Genomic DNA, 14,944 nt, shown 5'->3' with positions numbered 1-14,944 from the left:
AGAGAAAGATTAAACAAGTGGCTTTGTTGGAGGAGGGAGTGGAGGTGTGTGTGTGTGTGTGTGTAGGTTGAAGCGAGGAAGAAGGATTGATGAAGTGTCAGGTGGTGTCAGGTAAATGTTTACAACGGTGGGAGAAGGAAACTCACATTCCATTCATTCTGCTCTCATTCATCCCGCCAAAAAGTTATCTTTTTCCTTCACAAAGTCTATCCGCTGCCATTCTTTACATCTCCCTGGCAGCTGGAAACATTTACTGTGTGTGTGTGTGTGTGTGTGTCTGTGTGTGCGTGTGTGTATGCGTATGTGTAAAATGTTCTGTAATAAAGCAGCATTACGTCATGCCTCGGGAGATACTGGCAGAGGATAAACACTGGTCTCCCTGGTATCTCTTCTCATCTTACCTAATTGCACAGAATACTCACTCGCCCACACATGCACACACACTAACACACTTGGGAAACATGCATTCACATACACACTCCATTCATGATTAAAAGCAACTTTTTATGGATTTGCTAATGCACACCAGTGGTCACAAAAAGCACACAATCCTGCAGAAACAACTTTTTGAATTTGGAGTTTCAAAACACTCAAGACCCTGCAGATGAAAAACTGTCATTGGCATACACACACATAAACATGCACACAGTGTTCTCTCTCTCTCACACACGCACATACAAACACACACACACATGCACGCACAGGGTCATAGGTTCAATGTGACCCCAGAGATAAAACCTTCGTACCCTGCCAACATAGCATTCAGGAACGTAACTTAAGCCTGCTTTCTCTGCTCTCTGATTGAACTGCCTTTGACCAGAATAACAATCCTGACCAAATTGTCTGTAAACTGTTGCCCAGGAAAAACGGGACTTCTTCATGGAAAACAATATTGTGATTCCCACAAAAACTTGAAAATTTTGGCCCTGGTCAGTTTGAACCAAGGAATCTGTTCTGTTTTTAAGGAGTAAAAATATACATAAGAGGAAAACGGAGAAGGAAAAATGAATGCATGTTGTCGATGGTGGTTGGGTTGTTTATATGGGAGGATATAGCATAGCCCCAGTATCCCTCAGGGCCCATAAGAGCTATGTGTTTGTGAAACAACTGAAACTGAGGGAGAAGGAGGGGTTATGGAAAGAGAAGGAGACTGAGGCAAAATAGTGAATTTAGCAAGGCCTTCAGTGGGTTGTGGGGAACAAGAATAGGAAGAAAAAGAAGAAAGGGAGACAAACATCAAAAGAAAAGGCTCATAATAAACTAATTATAAGGAATGCCATTTATCTATATCAATTTTTTCATTTCATACTGAACTCTAGTTGTAGTCGACGCAGTTATATTTTTTATTGTTAAACCAGATGCTACATAAAGGACTGTGGGACTATGGTTTCTATCAACATTTGTGTATAATCATCATGCTGTCATGTAAGAACCAAGAAATTATGTCTTCTTAAGTAGCCAGATGGCTAAAAGTGTGTTTGTGTGGGTGTCTTCGTGTGTGTGTGTGTAAATTACACCCATGCACAGATGGACATGTGCATGGGTGTAATTTATAAATAAAGTGAGGTTGGAAATTCAAGCTTTAAATAACTGTAAAGCCATAGCTTACATCATACAATTCCTCCTTTTAACCTGCATTAATCAATTACGGAAAACGAGTAGTAACTGAACTGACATCCCTACAGTGAACATCTTACGTGAATCCTTTATATCAAATGTAACCCCGAATGACACACAGCAATAAAACTTACCATGCTTGTTTAAATAGTACTCTAATTTCATGGAACTATAATAAGGTTTCCTGGCCTGTCTTTTTCCTTGTGGTTTAAATAGATCCCAGCTTTGCGACATCAAACTGAAATCCCTGTTGGTTCACTAATGATTCCATCACATCCTCAAAACGAGCCGCCCCTGCTTTCAACCCCTTCTTGTTCTATTTCCCCACAGAATTAGCTCCTAAGTTATTAATAGGACTGAAATGTGACAAAGGTTTTAAAAAGTACATGCACATGTACCAGAATACACACACATAGCTATTCAAACATGTTGACATGAATCACACACTTGCCCATAATAACTCAACCACACTAGTCTACAGGCACCGTGGTGATTTGACCTAAATGCTAATGTCAGCATGCAAGCATGCTCACAGTAACAATGCGTACATGCTGATGTTTAACAAGTATGTTCACCATGGTCACAGTGATCTTAGTTCAGTTTGTTAGCATGTTAACATTTGCTAATTAGCACTAAGCACAAAGAACAACTGAGGCTGATGAGAAAAAAATTAGGTTTTTAGGTACTTTAATAATTCAAAGTATTGGACAATTTGACATTTTGATGTTATTATAAGTCTAGATGCTGATAGCATGGCTACAAATGTGTGCACAACTACACAACTACACTACAATAAGAATGTGAAATATGAAAGAATGTCTGTGTGATGTGTATGTATATGTTGTTAACAAAGCCAGCAGTGAGGCAACAAGTGCTTCAACAGGGATGTTATATTGTGGTTTACGCCTTCAATGTGTACATATAGTACATCTCTGTGTTGTGAATAAAACTCTTGATCATTAGCAGGGGCTGTCATGTGCACCAGTTCCCCCACAATGAGCCTCTTGGGTTTCCACAAGAAAGCTCAGAGTTGATCAATACACACCAGCCACACAGAGGCATGCACAAGCACACATGATCTGACACAGAATGCGCTGCTTACGCAACAGAGGGGCTCTTTGTATGTGTCATTCATAATCGAGGAGATGCTTGATTACAGCCCACTGTCTCTCTTTTTTCTTTTATACTCGTAACACAAAAACTACAGTGGGAATAATGCAGACATCAGCACTAAGTGCTGCTGCATGTTTGTGTTCCTGTCTATATTTAGTAGATGAACAATTGGAACAATGGGCTATTTGCTTTGTTTTTGTGTCTAGTCACCAAGAGCAACTGTTTACATTGCTGCATAATCAGTAGTAGTGGGTGGTTTATGGTTCAGTGTTGTCAGACTTAATGAGAGATATTCATTGAGTGTTGTATTGGCAAGACGAAAGAAAGAATACAACAAATCAATATTAACGACAGTCATTGTTTAAGTAATCCTTTCAAAAGGATTTTGCAAACATCGCTCAATGGAATCTTTTCTCTTTCTTTTCTTTTGTTTAACAGAACTCCATCCGGCACAACCTTTCCCTCCACAGCCGTTTCATCCGTGTCCAGAATGAGGGAACAGGGAAGAGTTCCTGGTGGATGATCAATCCAGAGGGGGGGAAGGGTGGCAAAGCTCCTCGCCGCCGTGCAGTCTCCATGGACAACAGCAACAAGTACACCAAGTCTGCCCGAGGCCGTGCTGCCAAGAAGAAGGCCGCCCTGCAAGCTGCAGCCGCTGCAGCTGGCGAAGGTGGCGGAGACAGTCCTTCAGGTCTATCCAAGTGGCCTGGAAGCCCAACGTCACGCAGCAGTGAGGAACTTGATGCTTGGACAGATTTCCGTTCTCGCACTAACTCCAATGCCAGCACGCTGAGTGGCCGCCTCTCACCCATTCTGGCCAACCCAGAGCTAGACGAGGTGCCTGATGACGAGCCTCCTCTCTCGCCTATGCTCTACTCCAGTCCCGGCAGAGCACTATCTCCTGGCAACACAACAAATGTGGCCAATGGGAAGGCCATGCCAGCTGAGCTGCCCCGTCTTGCAGACCTGGCAGGTACCATGAACCTAAACGATGGACTCACAGATGACCTGATGGATGAGTTGCTGGATAACATCAATCTGGTGTCAACCACATCTGTACAAGCCCCTCCAAATGGTTCCTCAGGGTTCAGTTTTGTGTCCAAACCCAATGGGCTTGGATCACCTTCCTCCACTTCTGCTCCTTCCTCCAACTCTTCCTCCAATGGTGGAGGAAATGGCTTTGGTAACTCCATCTTCGGCCCCCACACAACGGGCTCCTCTCTGCGTCCGTCCCCTATGCAGACCATCCAGGAGAACAAGCAGACTTCCTTCTCCAGCATCAGCATGTCCCGCTTTGGCAGTCAGACACTACAAGACCTGCTCAATTCTGACAGCCACAGCCACAGCGATGTCATGATGACCCAATCTGACCCCCTGATGTCACAGGCCAGCGCTGCTGCAGTCATTTCCCAGAACTCCCGCCGTGGCCTCATGCTCCGTAATGATCCAATAATGACCTTTGGGACCACTGGAGGACTTCAGAATAGCCAAGGGGAGATGCTGCAAAGTAACAACCACAACCAGAGCTCCCTGAGGTCCCTGAACGGAGGCCTGAACTTGGCCAACGAGGCTAACATGCTGGCTAATGCCAAGCAGCAACTCCTGCTCTCACCCTTGGGAGGAAATGGTTCCTCTTCCATGCAGATTGACACCTCAATCTTCCTGAATGGAACAGTTAGCAGCGGTGGGATCTGCCCAGACCGTTTTCCTACAGATCTGGACCTGGACATGTTTAATGGCAGTCTGGAGTGTGATATGGACTCGATCATCAGGAACGAGCTGATGGACGCAGATGGCTTGGACTTTAACTTTGACTCTCTGGCCAACATGAATGGAGTTGGCAACTTCACAAGCGCCAAGCAGACCTCTCAGAGTTGGGTACCCGGCTGAGAGGGACAGGCCGGGGAGGAGCAAAGCAGGTATGTATATTTGAGTATGTGTGCAAGGGTGTAAATCATGTAACATTTGAGAAGATGAAGAGAAGATGAGCATATTTAGATTAAATCTGCAACAATCAGCCAGTTAATCGATTAGTCATGAAAATAATCAGCAAATGAATTGATCATTTTTAGTTGCAGCCCTATTTAGATATAGAAATGTTTGAGTTAAGAACAGGAAAGATTTGTTTCTTGCTTTAAGAACAGCACAAACACACTTCAAACACAAATCTTCTTTATTTTTCCAGGTCCGAACTGTGTAGTGCAACAGAAAATCAGACACACAACATCATTTTTGCCAAACCTGCCATCAGCACAAAATACAAACCCTGTGTTTACAGAAGAAGACTTCTCGAGAGCTTTACCTTCGCTCCCACACTGGTGAACCATGAAAGATCCGACAGACTCTAGAGATGCTGCACATCAGCCCTCAAAGCCTCCTGTGAAACAACAACAAACAGTAAAACCTATGTCAAACAATCACAACAAACTCATAAATCTTAGAATTATGCAATTTTTTCCGTTGACACCCAGTCTGTTGATATCAAGAGACACTGCTTATCAGAAGACATTTCAGGCGGATTACAAGGACTAAATATCAAGCAAAGATGGAAGGAGTGCACGATGCAGTTGTTAGCGCTGAAGAATTTAAAAAAGGACACAAGTGTAAAATGAAATCAAGAAGTGATGTGGTGTAAATCTGATCCAGTGGTTTCCTGGAATGTGATATGTTTGAAAAAAAAATTTCCTTCTGTTCTCACTTAGTGATTTTAAATGTTCAGTGTTTGTTTTTTGGGGACTTTCTGTTTTCATTGTTTTTGCATCTTATGTGTCAGTACAGAAAGAAATTGATGTAGTGGTCAATGAAATGGAATATCTTGCATACACACACACACACACAGACAGAACAACATTTTGCCCTAGTTTGCAATATTTAAGAATTCAAAAACATGCACTTCCAGTTTTGTTCTTATAAATTGCTTGAATTTTAAATTAACTGCATCATACCGAAGGTTATATTACAATTAGCTGAATACTACAAAAATATTTTTATCTTTTGTGTATATCAAACTGTAAAAAAAAAAAAAGAAATGAAAAAAGATTTGAGGAAGAAAATTTCTGTCATGGATATTTGTGCAGTGCAAGTGGGAAGTTCAAGAAGGAGGGGGAAAGATCTTTAGGTCTATCTTTTCTTAGTTTTCTTAACTTTTGGTGAGTTCCGTTGAGGTCGTTTATCACAGCATATGATGTAGCCAAATGAATACCTGTGTCCTAGGGTTGTGAACATTTCCACACCATAACAGGTGCTATGTAAACAGTGTTGAATCCTGTCCTGAGAGCAAGCCGTGCATTCTGTGTTTTAATATTTTTTGTTTTGTTTTCAACCCGTGACCTGCGGAAGCCCAAAGCTGCAGCCACTCGTAGCACGGCAAGGTCAAAACCTGTAGACGGCAGGGGAGCAGGGGGTTTTTAGGCTCGTTCCTCTAGAAGCCATTTGTTTCTCGAGTAAAACAATAAGCTATCTCTGTATATTGCCAAATTACTTGAAACAAACAGCAGGATATGCTGGCAGCCAAATCACAGCACACACGCACATACAGATTACACACACACACGTAGATAGAAAAATTGATACCAGGGATCTGTGTTAAAGGACCAGTGTGTAGAATTTAGTTCAATCTAACAGAATAGGCTTGGCAGAAATGGAATATAATATTCATAAGTATGTTTAAATTAGTGTATAATTCCATGAAAATAAGAATCACTGTGTTTTCATTAAGTTACAATAAGCCCTTTATATCTACTATAGATACATACATCTCCCCTTCCAGGGAGGCCGCCATGCTGCACCACCAGACAAACCAAACACTCACTCAAGAGAGAACCTTTCCCATTTTTAAAGTTTGAAGGCCACCATAGGTTCTCCTACATGCCTGGAAGGGGAAGGTGAGGGAAAGGGTATTCATTTGGTTGAAATCTGCAACCTCACCACTAAATCCTACACGCTGGTCCTTTAAGCTCTGCTGTTGTCGTGTCATGAGCTTGTGGGGATTGTTATGCATATATAGAATCACTCAGGGGGGAATAGGGAGGCTTCCCGTTTTAGTAACATCAAGTCACATTCTAATAGTATTTACAAAAAGAAATATTTCTTGATAAAAACAGTAATGCTTTGTGTTTGTGAACTTGTAACCTGTGAACTTTTGGCCGTCAAGATGAAGAGGAGGAAGGAAGATAACGTCAGGATTAAGGCCTTGATCTCATATATACGGATATTTTTCATACACATGAGAACACAATAACGAATACAAACGATCAAACAAGCATGCCAGGCCAGTAGGTGGTGATAAAGTCTACAACAAAGTACGTCAAATACCAGAGAAGAACATTAGCATGCATAATGAGCTTTTTTCTCTTTGGTGGTAGTAATTGTTTCAGGCTCACGCTTATTACACAAGCAACAATGGGCATGTGCGAAATGACAAGTGACATTGTTTCCCAAACGCTCAATTTTAAGTGTACAGAGAGACCTGAGTAAAAAATCTGCACTTTAGCTGTTAAAAAAATCACTGTTTTAGTGACCTAAAATGCTGTTTTGCATGTGGATGACAGGCCAAAACATTTTGTACATTTTGCAAAATATCCGTATTAGTGTGGACAAGGCCTAAGACTTTCACACAGTCTGTTATTTTTGGTTTCACTGTCATAGCTTTTTTTCTCTTGTTGTTGGACCCATGACACACATACACACATCCATCATGGACACACCTGGTGCTCCTGCAGGTGACATCCTGTATCCTGAGTACATGTTAATATGTGTGTGTGTGTGTGTGTGTGTGTGTGTGTGTTTGTGTGTATGTGTGTATGTGTGTGTGTCTGCGTGTCTGCGTGTATGTGTTTATCTATGGAGTTTATTTCTGTTGAATTAATCACATGAGGATGTGTAATCCCTCAGTACCCCTGATGGTGCATACAGCACAGCCGACTGTATGCATGCATGTATTTATGCATTATGAATTGTGTGAAATGCATATATACTCGCTGTATGTCCTTATATATACTCATGTAGTACCTGACCCTTGGATTTTGTGATACCTCGGAAGGTAAAGTTGAAGAAATAATGAATAACACCGAGTAGGAGGGAACACTGTAACCAGCGAATCAATTGTAAAACCAGATTTTAAAATGGTGGAAAGTACCATTGTTGTAGCATCTGGAGACCTGGTACCCCTTCTCTGGCTGGGGTAGCAACATGAAGGGTTTGCCCCCGCTGTGTATAATAGTGTACAGATGTGTGTATATCACTTTGAGGCCAAGGCAGAGGAGTGTGTGTGCATGGTCGGCTAGAATGATCTACTGTGCTATCAGAGGTTTAGTGCATGACCTAGCTATAACCCCTCGACCCTTCCAATGGTGCCGTCCCTCGACAGAAATTGTAAAACAGAGAGGTAACCTGTGTCTTCAGCACTCAAACACACACTCTGGTTCTATTTTTAAAATCAGGGTTTACAGGACTGAACCTGCACCATCCGCCCATATTAATGGGTTTATTATAACGAGTGTGTGTACAACGACATAGACACAGGGAAAAGCCTCTTGATGGACGTTCCTCAGCTTCACACTTGTTTTATTCCAAGTGGAGTAGGTTCACGTCCCGGTGCTGTCATTGAGCAGTTGACTATAACTTTGACGTGTTTGAAACGTCATCTGACAACACGCTGGAATTTCCTACATTTTGTCACATATAAAATTTCCAGATGATTATCATGTTTCTTTTGGCAGGGAGAATCCTGAGCCATCACCTGAGCTGCTAAGCATTTGAGTTTATTTACACTGACTGCACTAAATATTAGAAACTCTTTCTGTGAAGAACACTGACAAGGTGAATCCAGGGAGTGCTGAAGTCCTTTCTATTTAAAGAGGGCTTATTGATCCCTGATAAACTGCAAAGGGGATCACAATCGCAGGAGGGTGTTCCTAACATTTTTTAAAGTCAGTGTAAAATGTGTTGGCTATTCGGGAAGATAGTTTACACTTAGTCATAATGGAACAAGCCTTCCACACAGCCACTCACTGCTACTGCTTCATTCAGGCACAGATTATATCTTCTTGTGTCCAACACACACAACTGCAGCACAATACCTGCAGATTTAAAGCTATGAAAAGCAAAAAAAATAGAAGAGACATACCACTAGATACCTTAATCACCTCTTGGACAGTTTCCTTTTCATTATCTTCTCTTGAGCCCTTCCATCCTTGTTAAGAGGCCCAGGCCAGCTCCCCTCCATACGCCCTCTGAACTTTGCCCTTTGAACTTTGCCCTTTATTAATCTTGCTTCTTCTCGACTTGATGTTAGTGGGTATTTTTCCTGTGTATTCCATTTTGAATTGTAATCTAGTTTGTATAAGAAATGGTGCGCATGTAAATAAAGCTTGGTGAGGCTCCACAACCTTTTTTTGTATCCTTGTCATAATTCCTTTTATCACTGTATAAAAAATGATGCAAGTACTAGAAGTACATAAAGTTCACGAGTGCTGGTAGAAGCACAGTTAACAGCTCATATCACTAGGAAAGGAATTTTCTATGCAACAAGAAAATATTACAGCCCTCGCCAGTCTTACATGTGCAGTTAATTCACAAGTTAACTTGCCAACTGTTTTCCAAAACAGTGTGTGTCAGAGCAGTAGAGCATGAACAAATTTAACCTCTCACTCCCTCCCGAAGATAAATCTCTTTCTCGTGTCAGTCTAGAGGGATCTAAATAGCAAAACAACTCCATGTTCTCTCAAGTTCCTGGAGGTCCTCTTGCGCAATGTTTGTTTTCTGTAAGGCTGTATTAATCTGACACTGGGCTTGGTACTTTTCCTCAGTTGTTGCGAAACATAAAGGGAAGGGGAGAGGGGGGACAGTTAGAGATGGGGTGTTGTCAAGTTTCACTAGAAAGCCTTCACTTGCATGTCAGACATCTCCCCCAGGCTTCTGCACCATATATTGACACAGACCCTGGCAGGACCGCTGACGTTCCCCTTATTCCCCTTTTTGCCTTTCCCTCATTCACTGCATTGATTCTCGGGATGGCCACTCTCCCACACTGCCCGAGGTCAAGCCAGTTATCATCAAAAGTTCATCAGAAAAATAGTTTTAAGTTTAAGAGTCTTATCTGTAAAAATGAAATGCTCTTAGGAACACCACTGGAAGGCTGAATGAATGAGGGAACTGGAAAAGGCTTTTTTTCTTTCCAGGAAAAACTGCCTTCTGATTAATTTTTGTCCCATTATTCCCAATAATAATAGTAATAATAATAATAATAATGATAATAATGCAGAACTTTGTGTTTGTTATTTTAACAGTACCAAATCTGAAAGAAGTTGATGAATGGATAACAGGGAAACAATAGATGTATAAACACCTTTACAATAATGATTCACTGTGGCTCAAATGAACTTAATTAACTAAACACTAATTAATTAACAACAAAGTCATGTCCTCACTTTTGTTTTTGGGACTCGGTGGATTTTAACAAACTAAGGATGAGTTTATGTTCTACTATTACAAAGAAACACAGACACTGATATTCCTTGTGATCAATATCTTTTAATATGACTATTTTTAGACATAGCAATTTAATATTTCCATACCAGCACTTTACTTAAGATTTTCATTAATAATTGCAAATTAAATATGCAAAAATCCCCGCTAATCAGGATTTATTAACTAATGATTATAAGTAGGCAGTGTGTATGTAGCAATTTATTTAGTTTGATTTCCATAAAACTTTACACAGCATTATAAAAGAGATTTCACTTGAATAGTCAACTTTTTGCCACCACCAACATTATAGTATGAACATAGAAATTACAGACAAATCTTCAAAGTCTTGAAGTATGACTGAGTCAGAGTCCAAACCAGTCTGAATGATATGTGTAATCCAAGCTGTGTTGTCATATACAGTACGTTGCATTCAAAACCACAACAGTTTGTCATTGTTGCCAAACCCAGGACACGCATTGGTTACTTTGGGTCTACCAATGTGCCCTTCGATTTATTCTCAAATATACAAAAGAACCTCAAACAAGCAGAGAGTCTCTTTCTGTTTGCTTGGTATCTTCCAGTGCCCTTTCATGAAGAAGAGACATTTAAGAAGGGCTGAAAGCAAACTCCCAAATACTCAAACATGCTGTATGGCTGAGAGAACAGCCTCACCACAACAACAAATACCAAACCCACATTTCAATAGCAGTTCCCAGTCATGTCACCTGACTGGCTTCATGTCTGGCCTGTCTGCAGTCACACTAGCCTGCATGAGTTCACTGAGGTTACATGGCTGGAAACTCTTTTGAACGTGTCTGTTTTCCAGTTTATTTTTAGAGTAGTGATATTCAGATTCAAGATTATGTGATTTTTAGCTAAAATATGAGCAACCGTATTCTTGCAAGATGATGGGCTTTATTTTTGGATGGACCACAGGGACCAGCCCTATGAAAGCAAAAGTTTGTGACTGACTGAGTCACTATCTGGTCGACCAAATGATACTTTTTGTATCTGATGTTTTAGGCACAGTCCAGCCATAGATCCAGTCTTGTTAGATCTTAAATGACATAAAATACCTAAAGATGACTTTCAAATTTGTTATGTAATTAGTTAAAATCCAAGATTATGTGCTCATGTAAATATATACAGCAAAATAATCTGTTTTATTCGGGTTGTCTCACTGGCTGGTTTCATGGCCTGACATAACTAATACATTGTGTCTATTTGTTTGCGAGCCATCTTCACGTCTGCCCACATTTTTCATGTTTTTGTATTCGCCTCTGCCTTGTTCCATGTCAGTGGGCTCCTATTTTGTAAATGTCATCTTTGTTTTAATACAGGAAGCAATTAACCTGTGTGCTCGGAGCTCACAGTACGCCATCAGAAATCAACACATGGATGATTCAACTGAGCGGTGCTCATCATGTGATCGAATGACTGGGCGTAAAGCATGTGCTAATGTACTGTCTGAAGGCGTATGTGTGTATGTGTGTCCTTTTTTTGGTTTGTATTGTACAGTATATCACCCCCAGACTGACTGAAACTAACAGCCATGTCTTGGCCACACACTATAAAGTTTGCATTTTTGTTTTATGTATTTATGTAAATTGGGTTACTGGTGAGTTTCCATGTGGGCTGAGTATGCATACTGGGATGAGTCATTGAGATGGGGGTGGTGCAATTAAATAACTCTGTAGCTGATTGCGATGTAATTCTACCTGGGCGAGAGTGGTGTGTTCCTTTAGGTACATACTTTGAGTCACATGAGTCTCTCCAAACACACTTGTGCATGTTTATTGTTCATAATATGATTTATGTACAGTAGTGTTAGAAGCACTCCATATACATTACATGTTTGCCATAAAAGTCTTGCAAGCCCTCTGAAAGCAATAGACAAAGCAAAGAGACCAGAAAGCTTCTGCAACCACGCAAAGTAGTGTATGTGGAATAGTCAAAAGTCTTTTGTGTGTAATTTATTTCAGTTTCTCACCTGAAGAGGCAATCTTCAAGTCTGATCATCAAACTGAATTACCATTCAGTTTCACTTCACTTCCTCATTCAGCCTGACATCACATTCATGTCAGCCCATTTGTTTTTGTTGCAGGGAAGTGTTATTTTTTTATTTCATAAATAAGGCATTTTCAGTTGATGTGGTTGCCACGAGCAGTTAATTGAAGTTTTGTCCCGTAGATCAAAGAAATAGGTTGATTTAAGCGTTATTATGCCTGTCAGTTGATTTACAACATGTTGTGCAGCTGCATTGATCTTATCCATGCTTGTCTCTATTTTCTCTATTTTTCAGTCATGCAGCTGGGCAGCAAGCTACTTGATATCGCTGAAAAATCTAAGATATATGCAGTCTGCAACCAGGCTAGAAACCTGAGCTATGGCTCACTGTGTACAGTATTATATAATGTTATCTTTATTAAGTCAGTACTGTGAGTTATAGAGGTCCACATATTTTTGTCCTTTAACAGTAAACTTACATCCATTGTGACAGCTACAAGACCACAGAGGATTTGCCATTGTGTGACAAGAGAAGAACTGAAGGTATGTAGTTGAGATACACCTATAGAGTGACACATTGAAAAAAGTGTTGCTTTTTACATTGCTGGTGTGTGAGTTTGCTTAGAAAACAATAGGAGCAGCTGATGTGACATCACAACCTTCACAACCGAAAGAAAAACTAGAAAGCAACCTGAAATGTTTTTTATATCAACATAATGAAGAAAGGTTTTACTGTACATTTCTGCACACAGCACAATGTTCATACTGAGTGTACAGTATGTGTAAAAGTTTGATGTATTTCCTTCAAAATGTAATAGACAAAATACATCATTTTTATATAAATATAATATATGGGACTCATTTAATTAATATCTGCAATGACAACTACATATTATTTAAAAGCAACAACTTTACAGCTTCATTATAGGCTAGAATACAACTTTATTGTCCACCAAGGTGGAAACTTGCAGTTCTTTAAAACACACAGCACACAACCCTAACAGTATGAATACACAAACTTTTGTCCAGCTGAGTCTTCTTTTATACCTCATGACCCATGACTGCCTTCTCTTAGTTTTCTTGGTGATAGACTGCTTCTCACCCCAAGTTTGAGTTCATCCATTTATAATAGGTATGAGAAGCCTCACTATTTGATGTGGTCAGGCAGCACATCGAACAAACTCTGTTTGAACCATAACAAAGGCTTAAGCATTAATAACTTTGTAATGTGAACAGGCAAACAGACTACTGCCTGGCCAGACTGGAAGGAGATAAGTCACTACAGCTTCTGGCTTCAAGTGCCATTAGTCATAATGACAGGTTGGATGACAGGTTGGTCATGACTTGAAGGTAAAACAAGGTAAATACAGAGCAATAGGTGACATGCAGGATGTGTGTGCTCACACCCTCACTCAGTACTTTTCCACTATCTATCTATCTATCTATCTATCTATCTATTGCTTGATCCCTATCTCTTCTCTCCACATACAAACTGAGACACAGACACACAATGTCACGCACACACAGACTGACTGGCTAATGAGAAGTGAGTCATCAATATGTGGTATGGGATCCAAAGTGTAAACAAGATGGAGATGTGATGGATCTGTTGAGATATGGCCATTAGTGGGCTTTTCATCCCCCAGCATTGACACGACCCGCTTGATGGATGTGGTGGGTCTCCTCTTAATCTCGATAGCTCGCCTCTCGCCTGATTTCTATACCTGATCTGAACTCCTGCTCCGCACACACATACACACAAACATGCACAAACACACATGCTAATTGCTGTTGCCCACACGAAGAGGGATCCATGACAGGGGGAGACCTGAGAACTGAGTAGTCGTAAATGATACGTGTGTGTGTGTGTGTGTGTGTGTGTGTGTGTGTGTGTGTGTGTGTGTGTGTGTGTGTGTGTGTGTGTGTGTGTGTGTGTGTGTGTGCGTGCGTGCGTGCGTGTGTGTGTGCGTGCGTGTGTGTGCGTGTGTGATAGAGTCAGTGTGAGTGGCGTGCATGCGCGTGCTAAGTGCTGCAGTGGAATGATGTCATCTCTGTAATGGCACACTGGCACAGAGTGGTTGAGCATTGTCCCGCAGCACCTCCATTCACAGGCTGTGATCAGCGTCATCGAGGCAGATTATAGCTCAGACTCACAGCCTGTGGTGGGATGACAGATCGTTCTCACAATGCACAGACCTTTTAGTAATTACAGATTCACACACACACAAACAGACATGCACCAACAGATAAAAAAACAATCATCATAATCAAGGATTGACACGTATTGCTCGCTGTAATGTGAGAACAATTTTCTTTCAATTCCCTTTCTTAATTTTGAATGAAGCTTTACAGTACGTGCAACCATATGGCCACATCACAAGTAGCAATGTGTGAGGATGTGATGCGAAGTATCGGTGTGAAAAGTGATAGGCAGAGGTGAGGTGCAATGAAATGACAGAAATAGAGATAGAAGAGGAGGTGAGAAATGGTTGGATTACTAAGGAGAGATAGAGAGAGCGAGTCAGAGGTGTCAGGGTGTTTAAACTGCTATATTTTAAAATGATAATATCTACAATATTAGAAAGCCTGTAGTCAAGTACAAACTCAGTCCTACACCATGAGTCCTGCTTTTCAAGAGTGCTTCACTTACACTAACAAAATGCAAACACCACAAGAGCATATCACAGAGAAGACCAGAGAGAAGTGCCTACAAGGACAGCAGTATCAACTTAGTGGG

General features: G+C 40.9%; 1 protein-coding gene across 1 annotated transcript in view; it reads left to right on the top strand.

Moving 5' to 3' along the window:
* The window catches only part of foxo3b (forkhead box O3b), a 45,101-nt gene extending 35,983 nt beyond the window's left edge, over positions 1–9,118 (top strand). Inside the window, exons 3-4 of the mRNA XM_053336540.1 lie at positions 3,169–4,649; positions 4,916–9,118. Of these exons, the coding sequence (XP_053192515.1) occupies positions 3,169–4,620 (1,452 nt within the window). The 3' untranslated portion in view covers positions 4,621–4,649; positions 4,916–9,118. The remainder of the gene's footprint in view (positions 1–3,168; positions 4,650–4,915) is intronic.
* Positions 9,119–14,944: the final 5,826 nt, after the last annotated feature.

Source organism: Scomber japonicus, chromosome 17 (genome assembly GCF_027409825.1).
Source record: "Scomber japonicus isolate fScoJap1 chromosome 17, fScoJap1.pri, whole genome shotgun sequence".
Classification (NCBI taxonomy): Eukaryota; Metazoa; Chordata; class Actinopteri; order Scombriformes; family Scombridae; genus Scomber; species Scomber japonicus.
This window is presented reverse-complemented; position numbering and strand designations above follow the sequence as displayed.